A 15,951-nucleotide genomic window follows, 5' to 3' on the forward strand; every position below is an offset into this window, starting at 1 on the left:
TCCTTATTAGTCTTTGGATTTGTGAACAAAGAAAAGAAAATAACATTAAAAGAAATAAAGTGAGAAAAGAGAGGTAAACTGATATTTTATGATAGGGCAATCAAATTTTAAAATTATAAAATTGAATTAAATCAAATATATTCCACATGAATAGAATTGAACACAGTCATTTTTTGGAATTTTATTCTCCACTAGTGTAATAGAATTGATAAAAGTAGATTTGTGCGTGAATAGTACAAGTATAATTTTTTTATTTATGTTTATTTTCTTATCTTATTATAATTTCACTCTAATTAATAATGGAATATAATAGATAAATAATAAAAAAAGAAAAAAAAGGTAATTAATAATGGAATATAATAGACAAATCATAAAAAAAGAGAGAAAAAAAAGGTGATAATCTCCCAAAGCGCTCTGTTTTGCTTACGCCATTTGCGTCCAATTTGAAATACGGTTGGCTTAATATTTTCTTTAGACGACGTCGTACAAAGGGTCCTGTGGACCTGGCCGACCAATTGCTTCGGATAATTGCAAATTTGTGAATGCTCCACGGCCCTGGTGCGAAGCTCTCCCGCCATGAATGTTCTCACAATCTCCCTCTCTCCAACGGAAGTAGCCTCGCTCATCTCTCCGGCCTGTCCCAAACGCATCTCCCTTCTGCTTTTCCAAGCGAACACTCGTATCCGATACCTAGGGTTTTGTTGTCCGAAAGCACTTCGCAAATCAGCGACAGGTTCATCTCAGTTTCAAGTCTCCTACAAGCCTTCAGGGTCACTCTTTCCGGTAGAACCTCAACTTTCTGATGCCGAAGAAGATGACTACGATGAAGACGACGACGACGACGAAGCTGCTGACGAGTACGATGACGTGTCAGCGGGGGTTTCGGACGGACTTGAAGAGAGCGAGGATGAAATTGAAGCGTCGATGGCTGCTGAGAACGTACCGTATCGACTTGAGGAATTCAGATGGCAGAGAGTCGAGAAACTTCTCAACGAAGTCAGAGAGTTCGGTGAAGAAATCATTGACGTGGATGAACTCGCTTCCGTTTACGATTTCCGCATCGATAAATTTCAGGTTTGATTTCTTTGCAGTCGTATAATTCAAGTTTCAATTTGAATCGTAAAGGTTTTCAGTTTTGCAAATTTCTTTTGGTTGGGCTTTATCTCTGTGTTTAGCGGCTGGCGATACAAGCGTTTTTGAGAGGTTCATCCGTTGTGGTCTCTGCACCTACGAGCAGTGGAAAGACTTTGATAGCTGAAGCTGCAGCTGTTGCCACAGTAGCCAGGGGAAGGAGAATATTCTACACAACGCCGCTTAAGGCACTATCAAATCAGAAATTCCGCGAGTTCCGGTAATGTAGTTTATTACTTACGATTTTGACACATCTATTATTTATTTTAGCAAGATTCTATATTCTTCAAGGCTAACTCAAATTGTACTGTTAATATTAAGTGGTTCAAGTCTTCCATAAAAAGGTTAGGTAGTTCAAATTTTTTGTTTTGTCTTGCTTTTTTTTTATTGACACATGTAACTTAGGGATTTTTTGGTTATTCCAGGGAGACCTTCGGTGATAGCCTTGTTGGCCTTCTTACAGGAGATTCTGCAGTCAACAGAGATGCTCAGGTCTTAATTATGACCACAGAGATTCTACGGAACATGATGTATCAGAGGTACTTTGTTAAGTGATTTAGGGCCTGTGCAGTTGTGGGAACAGTCTCATTTCAAACTTCCCTAAAAATTGTTTAAAATGTTACCTTAGTTTCCAATTTTCTTACATTTGTACGAAAAATCTTAGAAAGCAATAGAATGACGTTTTTCAACTTTTCTATACAAATGTTTAAAAACTAGAAAGTGGCATTTTTCCAATTATTTGTAAATCTGAAACTGAAGAATGTAAATTGTTTTCTATAATTAAGCAAGCTGTTAGTTTCTGATTGTTATGATTATTAGTTGTAGTGCTTCTAACTTGTTATTTGTATGTCATTTGTGTTCCATGTTTGCTATACTGAGAATTGAGCTGTTATGTTATTAAAAAGCTATGACATAAAAGCATGGGTGCTAAAATAGAAATCCATGGTCATATTTGAAGTGCAGAATGTTAAACATCATACAAATCTTGATCAAATAATGTTTAAATTCCAAATAATATAATTCTAATTTAGAACCCATAGAACGATACACACACAATCAGATGCTAAATAAAGTACAACATTTTGTTTTGATAGAATAAGCAGATTTACTAAAATGAGAGCAAAGAGGCAAGGAAGTAGACAACACATCTTCCAGAGAGTTGGATCTTAAAATTTCCAGAGGGGGTCAAAATATGTGTATTGTATTATATTCTTAAATTTCAAATTTATCTTTATGCTACAACATAAAGGAAATGCAAGGAAATGAAAAATTCATTAGGCTTTCAAAAATTTTTCTATATACATTTTTGGCCAAAGTTGATGTGGCAACCTACTAAAGAGGCATCTCTTCAAGTATATTTACATTTAAAATCTTTCATTGCCATTGAAGTGGGGCTTGTTATTCAACATAAAATTTCTATGAGGACATATATTGATTAAATCTTTTTGGGGGCAGTTATTTAAAGATGGCTGCTAATAGGGCAATGTTAAAGGATTTTTTAATTGATAAAAGGATTGTTTAGAATTGAGGGGTCACTGACCCTATGGGGATCTCCTGGTCCCACAACTGATCCTCCACACACAAAGAACAAAAATTACAAAAGTTTTGCCCTCCCATCCTGTTGCCATTCAAGAAATGCTCCGAGAAGCACCTGAGAAGAAGCCTAAACAGAAGCTAAGAAGCTGATATTGTCCCAACGTAAAGCCGAAACAGTGAACCAGTCTTGAAAAATCCTAGCATTGTGATTCACCCACAAAACCCAAACAAAAGTAAAGCAAATATTCCTGCCAACCCCCCTTAAGTTTGTAATGAAAAAGCCTCTCATGTAGAACTTCTTGTAAAAGAAGTATTGTCAATATTTTCTAATGAAATAATGCTTACAAATACATGAACAATGAGAGTACTGACAAAAATATTAGGAAGCAAGGCTGTTAAAATTGGTTTAATAAATAAAAATAGCAAACATGAGTAGCCGCCCCCTGAACTTATATGGTGCATGCAGATACATCTGTAGATGTTGGATGGTCATCAATCTCATTGACTATTCCTTCTTTTCACCACCAAACAATTGCTTCCTTGCCATATATTAGCAAGTAACAGTTAAGATGTACTCTTCAAAGAAAGTTTCAGGCTAACTGTGAATTCTAGTTGGTCAAAGAAAGCCAAATGGTACCTGATGAAATTAATAACTTGCTTAAAAGTACAATTTTTTTTGACATAAAAAAGAAAGAGATACTACAAAGAGGACAAGGAATCCTCATACACAGGGAAAACGAAAAAAGAAATACGATAAGCTTAATAAAGCCTTCCTATTGCGCTTAACATCCTCAAAGTACCTTTAAAATAGCCTGCACTAAAAATGCAAAGACATGCCACATACTGTTTCTTATCCCAAAAGACAATTTCTTAGCAGAAAAGATATGGAGCTTATAGGAAATGGATGATCCTGAAAAGGAATGAATGGAGAAAGCAACATGTCATATCAATAGAGAATTTTGAGAATATTTTGTTCTTATGGATCGGCACAAAACGCTGTTTGAGAATGGACAAAACATAATGAATAGTTGGGTCTATTGAATAAATGGGTAGAGTCTTGTGGTTCCAATTCCATTACAGGGAAGGAACACTCAATTCCGATCAAATCCTTAGCAAAACAGCCAATAGAACATACCACCACAAATTATCAGTATACTTACTCTTCGAGAATCCTGTAGCTCCTCCACCTGCTTTTTACACACTCAAACCTAACCAAATAACCCAAATAATCTATTCCACGTGCCCCAAGTAATGAACAATGCAAAGATGAATGGGAAACAGTCTCTGAACAGTTTTCCCCCCCCTTCAACATAGAAAAAGAAGAGCTTTTATTGTAGAAAAAAGAGAGTACAAAAGGAGCATAAGAAATCTTCTCTAGAGGATATAAGAACAAAAAAGATAAGATATTAAATAGCACTGCCTTCTAATGACACTGTAAGTCTGAAAAAGACAATCCTCTAAAACAACTAGCTGCAAAAGCCCTGAACAAGGGCACGTATTGAATCCTATCCCAGAGCATAGGCGAAGACATCTTCTTTTCCATGAACAATGTGCATTATTCTCTTACGGTAGTGATGATTAATAAATGAATTGCTTTGATAAAACATGGAATCTTGTCAAGGAAAAGGATAAAAATAAAGTGAAATAAACTAGTAAGAGGGGAAAACTTTATCTAATGTTCAAATCATCTAAAAAAATAAAATGATAATCAAACAGATCATTTGATTGAAATATATTCAAAACTAACGTAACGGATTTCTTCATAGCTAATCATAAATGCAAATGGAAAAGAAAGAAAGAAATAAATGGGCATGATCTGATATAAAGAAACAAATGTTTTGTTGAGGAAAGAGTGATCTTGATCATGCGAATCTGTGCCTATGATTTTTCCATCCAATGCTCAGTTTGCTTAACAATTGCATATATTTGGTTTATTTGGTGGGGAAATGGTTATGTTTCTTTCTTTTAGAATCTAATTCTCTTTGGCACAGGGTAATTTGCAGTAAATTTGGTCTACTACAAAATGATTGGGATGCTAAAGTGGGGGTTAAAATTATTTATTCAAGTCCTTGGGAGTTTGTTTCTCAGATTTATGATTATTTCCTTCCAAAATTCCAGTTTATGGCGGGTATTGGGGAATGAATCTTTTTGGGGAGGTTCATTAGGTGGGGATATGCCTTTGGTTATTACTTTTCCTTATCTTTTTTGAGTACCTATTCATCATGATACCCCTGTTTCTGCTTTTTTTATTTTGCGAGGGGATGATCTTTTTTGGAACTTCCATTTTGGGAGAAATCTTAGTGTGTGTGTGTTTGTGTGAGAAAGAGAGAGAGAGAGAGATTAATTAATGAGTTAACTCTCTTAACTTGTTTGCTTGACTCATTGCATGTTCATTTGGGGAATGATAAAAGGGTTTGGAGTTTAGACCCTTTTGGGGAATTCTTTTGTATATCTTTTTCCTTCTACTATTTGTGACCCTAATGTGGAACCTTTTGGTTTGAATTCTTTGATCTGGAAAGCTAAAGCTCCCTAGAAAATAGAAGCTTTTATTTAGACTGGCAATACTTGAAAGAATCATCACCAATGATTTGCTACAAAAAAAAAAAGGCTTAATAAGGCCCTGTCACCTGATGTCTGTGCCCTTTGTTTGAGTGTAGAGACTTGTTCACATCTGTTTCTTCACTGCCCTTTCACTTGGGTTGTTTGGAACAAATTATTTGGTATATTTGGCAAATACTTTGTTTGCTCCCCCACTTTGAAGGTTTTTTGTGCTATCACTTTTTGGGGTTTTAGCAAGGGAAAGGATAGGAAAGCCTTGTGGCGATGCACTGTTATGGCTATTATTTGGTGCGCTTGGTTGGAGAGAACGCTAGAATTTTCAAAGGTGTGGATACTGCTAGTAACTTGCCTTGAAGAAGAGTGGTTTATCTTGTGTCACTGTGGCTGTTGGCTAATGGCTTTTTTCGTTATATTTCTTTAGAAGACCTGCAATGGGATTGGTTGGCTTTGCTTCATTGAGTTGGTTTTTTGTTTATGCTGTTTTTCCTTTGTAACTTATTGCTATTATGTAAAGGGAGGACTCTGTATTCTCCCTAATCTTTATTTTTTATTTTTTATTTTTTATTTTTTCCCGCTGCTATACATTCTTCTCTCCTCTAATAAAAGTCTTTCTTTATGAAAAAAAGAAAAGAAAAAAGAATTAGTCACATTTCTTCCAAAATCATGCCTGCGAAATCAGAAATTAAATGTGTAAGCAAAGTCATAACAACTACAAAATTTTCGAATAGAAATGCTATGTTAACTGTTAATTGTTAATTGTTAATTTAGGTGTAATCTCAAGAGGGGCGGTGAATTGGGTATTTTTAAATTCTTTCAGATTAATTACCACTTAATCCCGATTTCTATGTTTAACAAATTAAATGCAGGAGTTTGAGGTTGTTTTAAATTTATTTTATCAATGAATTCTTTTTACCCAATTAAGTGCGTGTGAGGTTATTCAAACATACACACATGAAATACAAGTAATAAAATGCAGTGCGGAAAATAAAAAGATAAGGGAAGAGAGAAGGCAAACACGATTTTACGAGGTTCAGCCAACCCGGCCTACGTCCTCGCTTTAAGCAACCTCCTCAAGGATTCTACTATATCCCTGCTCCTTTAATCGGGACGGAGTTTCCCTTACATCCGCTGCTTACAAAAGGCACAACTTCCTCCTCACTCGGTTCACAACCTGAACTGTGATTACAATATAATATCAAATCTGCAAAACAACTCAAGATTCGCTTCTAACAAAGCTAGTGAGTACAATTGAAACCTATCACATATACATATGATGAAACTTGAAGTTCAGTATGTATGAGACGATACAATCGTTATATGAATGAAATGCTTCAACCAATTTCCCTTTTATCAAATCTACCAAATAATGATATAAGTAAAAGTTTTGGAGAAAATTAGGGTTCTAGTTCACTTTGCAAAAATGCACGAATATAAAATGTGAACTTATCAGAAGCTTTGTCTTGAATATTATGTCGATCAAAATCAAAAAGTTTTCTATCAAATATTCAACCACAATTCTATCTTTGTAATATACAAAATTATATATATATATATATATATAATATGATTTCCAAAGATAAAAAACTGAATATAATGTTTTCCATAAAATATCCCTAAATAAAATATATAGTTATGAACACTAAGGATATTTAATCAAGTGGTTTTAAGATATCTAAAATATAGAGCATTTAACTGAATACACACTTGAATCAAAACTGTTTAACCAATGGCGAAAACCTTTCTTAAGTAGTGATCTTATCTAGATAATCTATAAGTAAACACACTCAAGTTCAATCACTCAGCTTATATTCAATAATGGATTTTGAGATGAAAAGTTCTTTGAAAAATATATATCAAGAAGTAAATCAGTTTAGATGAAAAACTCTATGAGAATAAATATTAACGTGTAGATTGATTTACCAAACCTCAATACCAAAATGATTCCACAATGATTGCTAGATTGTCTTTTGAAAATTGAGATAGCCTTAGCTAAGATTCGACGTAAAAATTTCTAAATCCCAGGCAAAAGTTTCAGCATTGTGTTCAAAGTTTTGCTAACCGTGTAATCTCTTCAATCGTATGCCAAAGGTTTGTTCTCTTCTCTTCTCTTCTCATTTGGCACTAGGGTTTAGATGTTCATTATATGGGCATCTTGCCCTTAGAATGAATCTTAACCGTTGGATCAAAAATGAACTCACGTGTTCTCTCATTAAAAATTAAATTTTTTAAACTTTCTTGCAGGTTCAAACGTCTGAGGGTTAAGGCTCAGACGACTGAAGTTCCTTGGAACTTCGAAAAATTAACCTGGACACAGGGTTGGACGATTGAAGTTGAGATTCAGTCTTCTGAAGTGACGGGTTCAGACGACTGAAGTCTGAGTTCAGTCTTCTCAGGTGTTTCTGCCAAGTTCTATGTTTCACCATAAATTCATCAGACGACTGAACTTAATCTTCGATCTTTAGAAGAAATTCTTTAGACGACTGAACTTAACTTCGGTCTTTTGAAGTTCAATCTTCAGACGACTAAACGTGGAGTTCAGTCTTCTGAACTAACCAATTCCTGGATTTTTTATTTTTAATTTAAAAAATCTATTTTGCTCTCTTTCTTGACTCTTTTATAAAACATTTTCCAGGGTTTTAAAAATATCTCTAAGTCCATGAATGTCCCCTAATGATGTTTTTGAGATGCATGAGTCCTAAGGTTAGTTTAGAGTATGATTTGAGGCTCAAATTAAATCATATGAAAGATGCGAGTACATTTAATTCTAAATACCCATTCCCATGATGATCTTGAACTTGCCACTTGCATCTTCATTCTTCAACTCTTTTAGTTCCATGGATTTTGCCAAGATGTGTATGCTTTAATTTTCATGGCTTCCATGACTTGTTATCCTTCCGTGCATGCTAAATATTGTTCCTGTTCACAATTTTAATGCACAGATCAAATACCAAGTGATTTGTCATTATCAAAACCGGATTGGACTCATAGAGTCAACATTTATGAAGAGTGGTACCTTAGCATTTGATGGGGGAAGGACACGAGGAGCCAAAAAAACCCTTTGCATGTCGCTTTCTTCAAATCATTTTCCCTTGAATTGCAATCCAGGCTTTTACAACTTGTGATGGAACTACTTGCAACCTGGCCACTAGTGCAACAAACCCTAGTACTCATTAGATCCATTTTGTTTAATGAGTAAGATGTTTTGTATAACTGGCCACCAAGGTGTGCCAACCCCAAGTACAGATATGGAACTATTAACAGACTATCCTTTCAAAGAAATTCCATCCGAGAGAGGAAGTCTGGCGCAAAAATACCAGAGCTTCAAAAGAAAAGGGTCTGTTCTAATTTCTAAATAATCCTTCAGAGCCTGAGTAGGAAGCTCTTTCCTCTTGAAAGCCTTCCTATAACTCATTAGGAAACCTGACCTCAAATAATCCTTAGTATTTTTGGTTAACCAAAAATAGAAATGACAAGAAGCGAAAGGCCCATTCATAAAAAACCATGCTCAATTGATATCCTTCCATACTCAGATAATTGGGACTGGCATTAGAGAGCTTGGCAAAGAGTGACAACCTCTTGACGACGACGGCGTCAGAGATCTGTTGGTTGTGAAAGGGAGAGACGGATTTGCCGTCCCCATTGCAACGAGAGACGACGACGACGGCATCGGAGCTTTGTTGGTTGTGAAAGGGAGAATCGGGACGTATTGGGTGGAGTGAGGACTTTGGCGAGGAGAGTTTTTGTGAAACCCTATCGCCGGCGTGACGAGAGACGATGAGAGCGAGGACTTAGGCGAGGGGAGTCACTGGTTGCGTTGCCGTTGCCGCTGTCCGTCGCCCTAGACGGCGTTGGGAGGTTGTGTTTTGGTAGCCAGTGGTGGCGTTGGGACTGGTCTCGTCCAAGGAGGAGGTCTGTCTTCTCCAGCCCTGCATCCACCGCGTCGAAGAACTTGTCTCCAGTGCGCCATCTAGCAGTGGCAGTGTTGCTCGTCGGGGAGCAGCAGCGTTTTTCGCCTTCGGTGTTGGCAGCGATCGGCTCTGGCATTGCTGCGAGGAGGGTTGGGGAAAATACGAAGTGGTGGCAGCGTTGCTTGTTGAGGAGCAGAAGCATTTTCGCCTCCGGCATTGGCAGCGATCAGCTCCGGCGTTGCTGCGAGGAGGGTTGGGGAAAAGACGAAGTGGTGACGGCGAATCCGCGTGAGCGACATATGGTGACGGCAGACTTAGGTCTACGGGACTGCAGGTTTGGTTTTTTTTTTTTTTATTTATTATTTATTATTTTTATTTGCTTTTTGGTGGTCAATATGGAAAACAAGTAATTTTTTTAGACATGACTGAGCCATCTTTGGTAGCTGTTACCGGAGGGTTGAGGGGAGGTGTCGATGCTAGTATACGGGAGACAGGGAGTGGTTCGGGGGATGTTAAGGTTGAAAAGGGGGAAGGTTTCGCTGGGGGAAAATCGTTTGCGGAAGCCTTGAAGAGGCCAATTCCATCTTCAAAATTCAAAATCCCATTGAGGAAACCGGAACTAATTAATGGGGAATTAGGTTTTGTTTTCTTAGATGTGGAGATGGAAAAGGCTACGGAAGATCTGAAGTTCGCATTGGTGCTTAAATTTCTTTCTGCAAGGCCGTCTATCGATGTCCTTTGGAGGCATATTATCCAATCCTGGGGCCTCTCTGAAGTTCCCATGATAAGTTTTATGGATAACTACCATGTTCTGTTGCATTTGGTAAACGAAAAGGACTACATTCATGCATGGGCACGAGAAGGAAGATGGGTGGCAGGGTGCCAATTTCGGATTTTTAACTGGTTCGTTAATTTTGATGTCAACAAGGAGCCATCAATCGCACCTCAGTGAATTTTCTTACCAGGTTTGCCTTTACATTTATATAGAATGGACTGTTTACAGAGTTTGACCACTAGATTTGGTAGATTCTTGGGAACGGATAATGCCACGTTATATAGAACACGAGCCACAGGTGCGAGATTATGTGTTGAAGTGGATTTGCAGAAGGATCCTGTGGAGGGTTTTCCGTTGGTGGTAGGACAAAAACAGAATTGGCAAAGGGTAATATATGTGAAGAGGAGTTTCTATTGTAACAAATGTTGTAGACAAGGTTACACTGAAGTAGTATGCCGGTTTGGAGTTAAGCCTAAGGATAAAAGGAAGGTAGGTATGAGGAAGGAGGTAGATGGGATGGTTTGGAAAGAAGTGGGTAGAATAGAGAATAGGATAGTTGAAGATGAAGGTCCTGTTTTGAAGAGTCAGGAACAACGAGTGGAGGAGAAGAAGGATGGAAACGTGAATGGTCCGTCGAAAGTGATTGAGAAAAATAAAGAAATTGTGAATAAGGTTAATAATGTGGGTACTAAAAAAGTGGAGGAAGTTAATTTAGTAGAGAAGAATAGTGGAGAGAAAGCCGATCGTTGTAAAGACCAGAAGTCAGGGGTGGTAGGGGTGCAGGTTGAACTGGGAGATTGTTCTAGGTCTGCTCAGGAAATCGGAGTTGTTTATGAAGGGGGGAGGGGAAAAGTTGAAAAGGATAAGGATGGAGAGTTGATTTTAGTGGAGGAGGTGGATGAGAGAGAGGGGGAAGTGGAAGGTGGAGTGTGGAGGGATAATTATGATATGTTATCTGAGAGAGATTTGGAGGTTTGCATTGATACTCAAAAAGAATATTATTCTGATCCAGGTAATGTGACAGTGGTTGAATCGGAAGGAAGAAATAAAGATGATGGACAAGTGAGAAAGTCTAAGAGGTCTAAGGCAGTCCCTCAAAAGTTGAACCTATGATTGACAAAATTATGTTTTGGAATATAAGAGGGTTGGGCATGTCGAAGAGAAGATTGAAACAAATTGTGAAGGATCAGAAAGTTTCGATTTTGGCAGTCTCAGAACCTTTTCAAGATATAGAAAAGATACGAAGGTGGGTGATGTATTTGCAATTTACCAACTTTTGCTCTAATGTAGAGGAAGGTGGGAAGATTTGGTTGTTCTGGAAAGATGATGTTCAAGTAGATTAGGTGGGTACCTTAAATCAATATGTGACAGTTTTGTTAACAGAGGATAGAAGCTCCCTGCTTCTTACTTTTGTATATGCTAAATGTTATCATATTGAGAGAAGAGATTTATGGGAACAACTTCAGGGGATGTCGAGTGTTGATGTGACTTGGGTTGTTATGGGAGATTTTAATGTAATTCGGTCAGATGAGGAAAGGGTGGGAAGTAGACCTCGCTTGGGTTCGTCTATGGCTGAATTCAATGGTTGTATTAATAGTTGTGGGTTATGGGACCTCAAATTCGAAGGAAGCCAATTTTCATGGTGTAACGGCTAACAAGGTTTGAGAAGAAGTTGGGCGAAACTGGACAGGGTGCTAATTAATAATGTTTTTTCTATAAAATACGGTGAAGCTAAGACTTCTTTGTTGAAAAGAAATACTTCAGATCATTCTCCTATCTTATTACAACTGTGTGCGAGTATGGAGAGGTATGAGCCAGCGCCTTTTAGGTTTCAAAACATGTGGATGTCACATGGGGATTTTTTGGAAATGGTTGAATCATCTTGGAGAGAACACATTGTGGCGGATTCAGGATTGTGTAAATTGGCGGGTAAATTAAAAAGGCTAAAACAAAGGTTTAGGGTGTGGAATAAATAGACTTTCGGTCGTGTTGGTAGTTTTATTCGAGAGTTGGAGGAAAGGATGGAAAAATATGAGAATTTACTGCAGACAGAATACTCGAAATCAGTTGAAGAAGAGTTCCTTGTTTCTAAGGTTGAATTGGAGGTTTGGTATAGAAGGGAAGAGACTAGATTGGCGCAACAAGCAAAGATGAAATGGTTGATAGATGGGGATCAGAATTCAAAGTTTTTCCATACTGTGATTACGCAAAAAAGGCGAAATTCTTGTGTAAATTCAATAACGCTTCCTAATGGTTCGGTGTTGGAAAATATGCAGATGGTCCATGATGAGGCTATGAAGTATTTTGAGCAATTCTTGGGGCAAAATAGTTCAATGCAAAGGTCAAAATTGGAAGATATCATCCATTCGGTAGTTTCTGAGGAGTCTATAGGTCAGCTGAGGGAAGAACCAACCGAGGAGGAGGTTTATGAAGCTGTTTCGTCTATTTTTGTGAATAGTAGCCCGGGATTGGATGGGTTTGAGTCTTCTTTCTATATTACCTATTAGAAGATTATTAAAAATGATGTGATGGATGCGGTAAGAGAATTCTTCAGAGGTGATATGTTGCCTCGGTATTTTTGTTCCTCTTACATAGTGCTTATTCCTAAGGTAAATGATCCTTAGTCTTTTGATAAATTTCGGCTGCTAAGCCTTTGTAACGTAATCTATAAAATTTTCTCCAAAATCCTTGTTGGTAAGCTTTCGTTGGTGATGGGTGATTTAATATCTTTAGAACAAGGTGCTTTTGTGAGAGGGAGGAGTATTTTTGAAAATATAACGCTTACTCAAGAGAAGACAAAATTATTACATAGGTGAGTGAGAGGAGGTAATATAATGCTAAAGCTTGATATTAGCAAAGCGTATGATCGAGTGGAGTGGCAGGTGGTAGATCAGATTTTTCGGGCTCTTGATTTTCCAGATTGGTTTTGTAAGTTGATTTAGAATTGGATTTCCACTCTATGGTTTTCTGTCATGATGCATGGCACTTATAAAGGTTTCTTCAAGTCAAAAAGGGGCTTGAGGCAAGGGGATTCATTATCGCCGTATATTTTCATCATCATGGAAGAAATTCTTTCTAAATTAATTCAAAAAAAGTTGTCTGAGAAGCGGATTTTACCATTTGCACACCTGTGTGGTACATCTATTATATCGCTTTTAATGTACGTGGATGATGTTGTCATTTTTGCTAATGCTGGAAAAAAATTTGTTAGTCAGTTAATGGAGGTGATTAAGGAGTATGAAAACTGGACTGGCCAAAGGGTGAATAAAGATAAATCAGTTATTTCTCAAACAAGTTGGGTGTTCAGAGGAAAGGAGAAATTCTTCAAGAGACTGGTTTTATTGAGGGTAAATTTCCTTTTACGTATTTGGGGGTGCAGTTAGTGGGTGGTAAATTGAAAGGCTGTCATTTTGATCCTTTAATCCAAAAAATCAGTAATAGAATTGAGGGCTTGAAAAGTAGACTGTTGTCTCAAGGATGTCGTATTGTTTTGTTGAGACATGTGCTTTCAAGTATGTCATTGTATCTGTTAGCTGTTCTAAATGTACCGAAACTGGTGATTAAAAAGATACAAGGTATGTTTGCTTCTTTTTTCTGGGGATTTAAGGATGGAAAAGAAAAAAATGAAATGGAGGGCTTGGAAGAAATTGTGTGTTCTTGTGGAGGAGGGGGGCATAGGAGTAAGGGACATTTTGGAAGTGCAACGGTCTTTGTTCATGAAGTTTGGTTGACATTTATTAATGCAAAATTCTTTATGGGCTAGATTTTTTAAAGTTAAATATGTGAAAGGAGGACATATTGCTCTTTGCAGATCGCATGGATCGGATTCTTCCCTTTGGAGGAAAGTTCTGCAGGATATACCTGAACTGTTAAGTAAATCTAAGTAGAAGGTTAGAGAAGGAGATGTAAAATTGTGGTATGATAAGTTTCTAGATTCGGGACCTTTGTTTGCTGATTGTCCAAATGGTGCACAATCTTATATCAAATTAAAAGATTTGGTTATCAATAATGCGTGGGATGTGGAAAATTTGCAGAGGATTCTGGGGTTTGGTAAAGCGGATGAAGTGATGGAAAATGTGGGAAATCTTAGAAATTCTTCGGACATTCTGTTATGGCTCCCGAAAAAGAATGGTTGCTTTAATACAAAATCCGCATGGGATGTTATCAGAGTTAGAGCCCCAATATTTGATTGGGCTAAGTGGTTTGGAACAAATGGTTACCGAAGAAAATTTCTATCTATATGTGGGAGGCTGCTTTTGAGTGCCTAAGTGTTGATGAAAAGGTGAGAAAGGTGGGGGTTTCACTTGTTTCGGCGTGTAATTGTTGTGAGATGAGGCAATCAGAATATTTAGAGCATGTGTTAAATAAGGGAGACCTTGCGTCTGAGGTTTGGAGGAAGGTTTCGGTGGAGGTAGGTGTTCCTTTCCTTAGGCAACAAAGTTGGAAAAAAAGAGTCCAAATGTGGTTTAACAGAGCTTCCAGGTTCTCTCAACTGGGTTCATTGATGGGTTTGATTCCTTGTTTAGTAGTTTGGAGGCTGTGGAGAAGGAGATGTGTGGCTAGAATGAGAGGAAAATTAGAGAGTAGTACTGATGTGTGGCTCTCCATTAAGTATTGGGTGGGGGTTTTGAGTAGGAACATGATAGAAATGGTTCAGTTAAAGGATGCTGATTTTCGGGTATTGCAGAATCTGGAAGTGCAAATTGTGAATAAAAGAATTAAAACTATGTAAAGTGTGAGATGGCTAAAATCGAGGCAAGGGAGGTTGAAACTAAATTTGGATGGGAGCAGCCTGGGGAACCCAGGGCCGATGGGTGGTGGTGGCATCCTTAGAGACCATACAAGTTCTTTTGTGATTGGTTTTTCAAAATATTTTGGTTCTTGTTCAAATAATGAAGCTGAATTGAGAGTTGTGTTGGAGGGAATAAAGATTTGCAAACATTTGGGCCATACCTGTATCGATATTGAATGTGATTCGAATATTGTAGTTAATTGGATAAGAGCCAGGAAGTGCTCCTTGTGGTATTTGTGGGATTTTTGGGAGCAGCTTATTGGTTTATTGGAGGGAGTAGATTTTTCGATAAATCATTGGTATAGCGAAGAAAACAAAGTGGCAGAGGCCTTGGTTCGACAAGGTACTATGGGGAGGAATAGTTTGTTTACAAATAGTAGTCAACTCCCTAGAGTTAGCAATGGTTTGTACAAATTGGAGAAGATTGGTACGGCTTATATGAGGTATGTTTAGCTGATTTCCTTTTGGTTTAGCTTATGCTTTATGTTGTTTATCTTTTGTTTTGTTTTGTCACGTGAGGTTTGTTTTGTAGGTCCTGTTTTGTTTTGTTTTGTTTGGATTTGTAACTCGATTTTTGGCTGGATGTTGGTGTTGTTCTTTGGAAGGTTTTTAACGTTTGTCTTTTGTTATCTCCCATTTATTGTCTTGTAACCATGGTTTTTCTCCGCCAAAAGTGAGGGGTTATCAATAAATAAATGGAGGTGCCACCCTTCTTTAAAAAAAAAAAAGAAAAAGAAAAGAAAAAGAGAAAAGCTGGCTGAGAAAGGTTCAAATCAAAAGTTTGTCAAGCTGATCAATCAAATATTAAAAGATCAGATACATGTGATGTGGTTGTTCAAATATTAAAAGTATGACTGCACGTGGATCAAATATGATTTTGTTGCATCACAGGCAAACCCATTAACGTTTAACTTGGTCGGGTAAAAAATTATCTTTAAGGGCATCGAAGAAAGCCCTTGTCTGATGAGGCAATGAAGACATGCCTCTTCTGTTGTGGAATATAGATGTGGTTCAGAGACTATTTTTGCATAAAAAAAGGATAAAAGATTTGATATAGAATTAAATTATAATTATTTACAGCAAATAACTTCATTTAGGAGGCTAATAGATGTATAGAAATTTTCATTAGAAATAATAATGAAGTTTATTTTTAACAACAGTACTGGTTTTTTGTACCACAGTTGGCATCCCTTTGATGCATTCCTAATATAATTTTCTTTTGCTGATCATTAAAAAAAAAAAAAAAACAG

General features: G+C 37.2%; 1 protein-coding gene across 10 annotated transcripts in view; it reads left to right on the plus strand.

Moving 5' to 3' along the window:
• Positions 1 to 489: 489 nt before the first annotated feature.
• The window catches only part of LOC131144136 (DExH-box ATP-dependent RNA helicase DExH15 chloroplastic), a 42,269-nt gene continuing 26,807 nt past the window's right edge, over positions 490 to 15,951 (plus strand). For 7 of the 10 annotated variants that reach the window (XR_009133715.1, XR_009133719.1, XR_009133716.1 and 4 more), the window contains exons 1-3: positions 513 to 1,074; positions 1,176 to 1,351; positions 1,557 to 1,670. Coding sequence is in view for 4 of the 10 variants with exons in the window: in XM_058092553.1 (XP_057948536.1) it covers positions 577 to 1,074; positions 1,176 to 1,351; positions 1,557 to 1,670 (788 nt within the window). In the remaining 6 variants the exon portion in view is untranslated. Of the gene's footprint in view, positions 1,075 to 1,175; positions 1,352 to 1,556; positions 1,671 to 15,951 lie in introns of all 10 variants that reach the window. The other 3 variants (XR_009133718.1, XM_058092550.1, XM_058092549.1) reach the window with 2 other exon arrangements.

This window comes from Malania oleifera, chromosome 12 (genome assembly GCF_029873635.1).
Source record: "Malania oleifera isolate guangnan ecotype guangnan chromosome 12, ASM2987363v1, whole genome shotgun sequence".
Lineage (NCBI taxonomy): Eukaryota > Viridiplantae > Streptophyta > Magnoliopsida > Santalales > Ximeniaceae > Malania > Malania oleifera.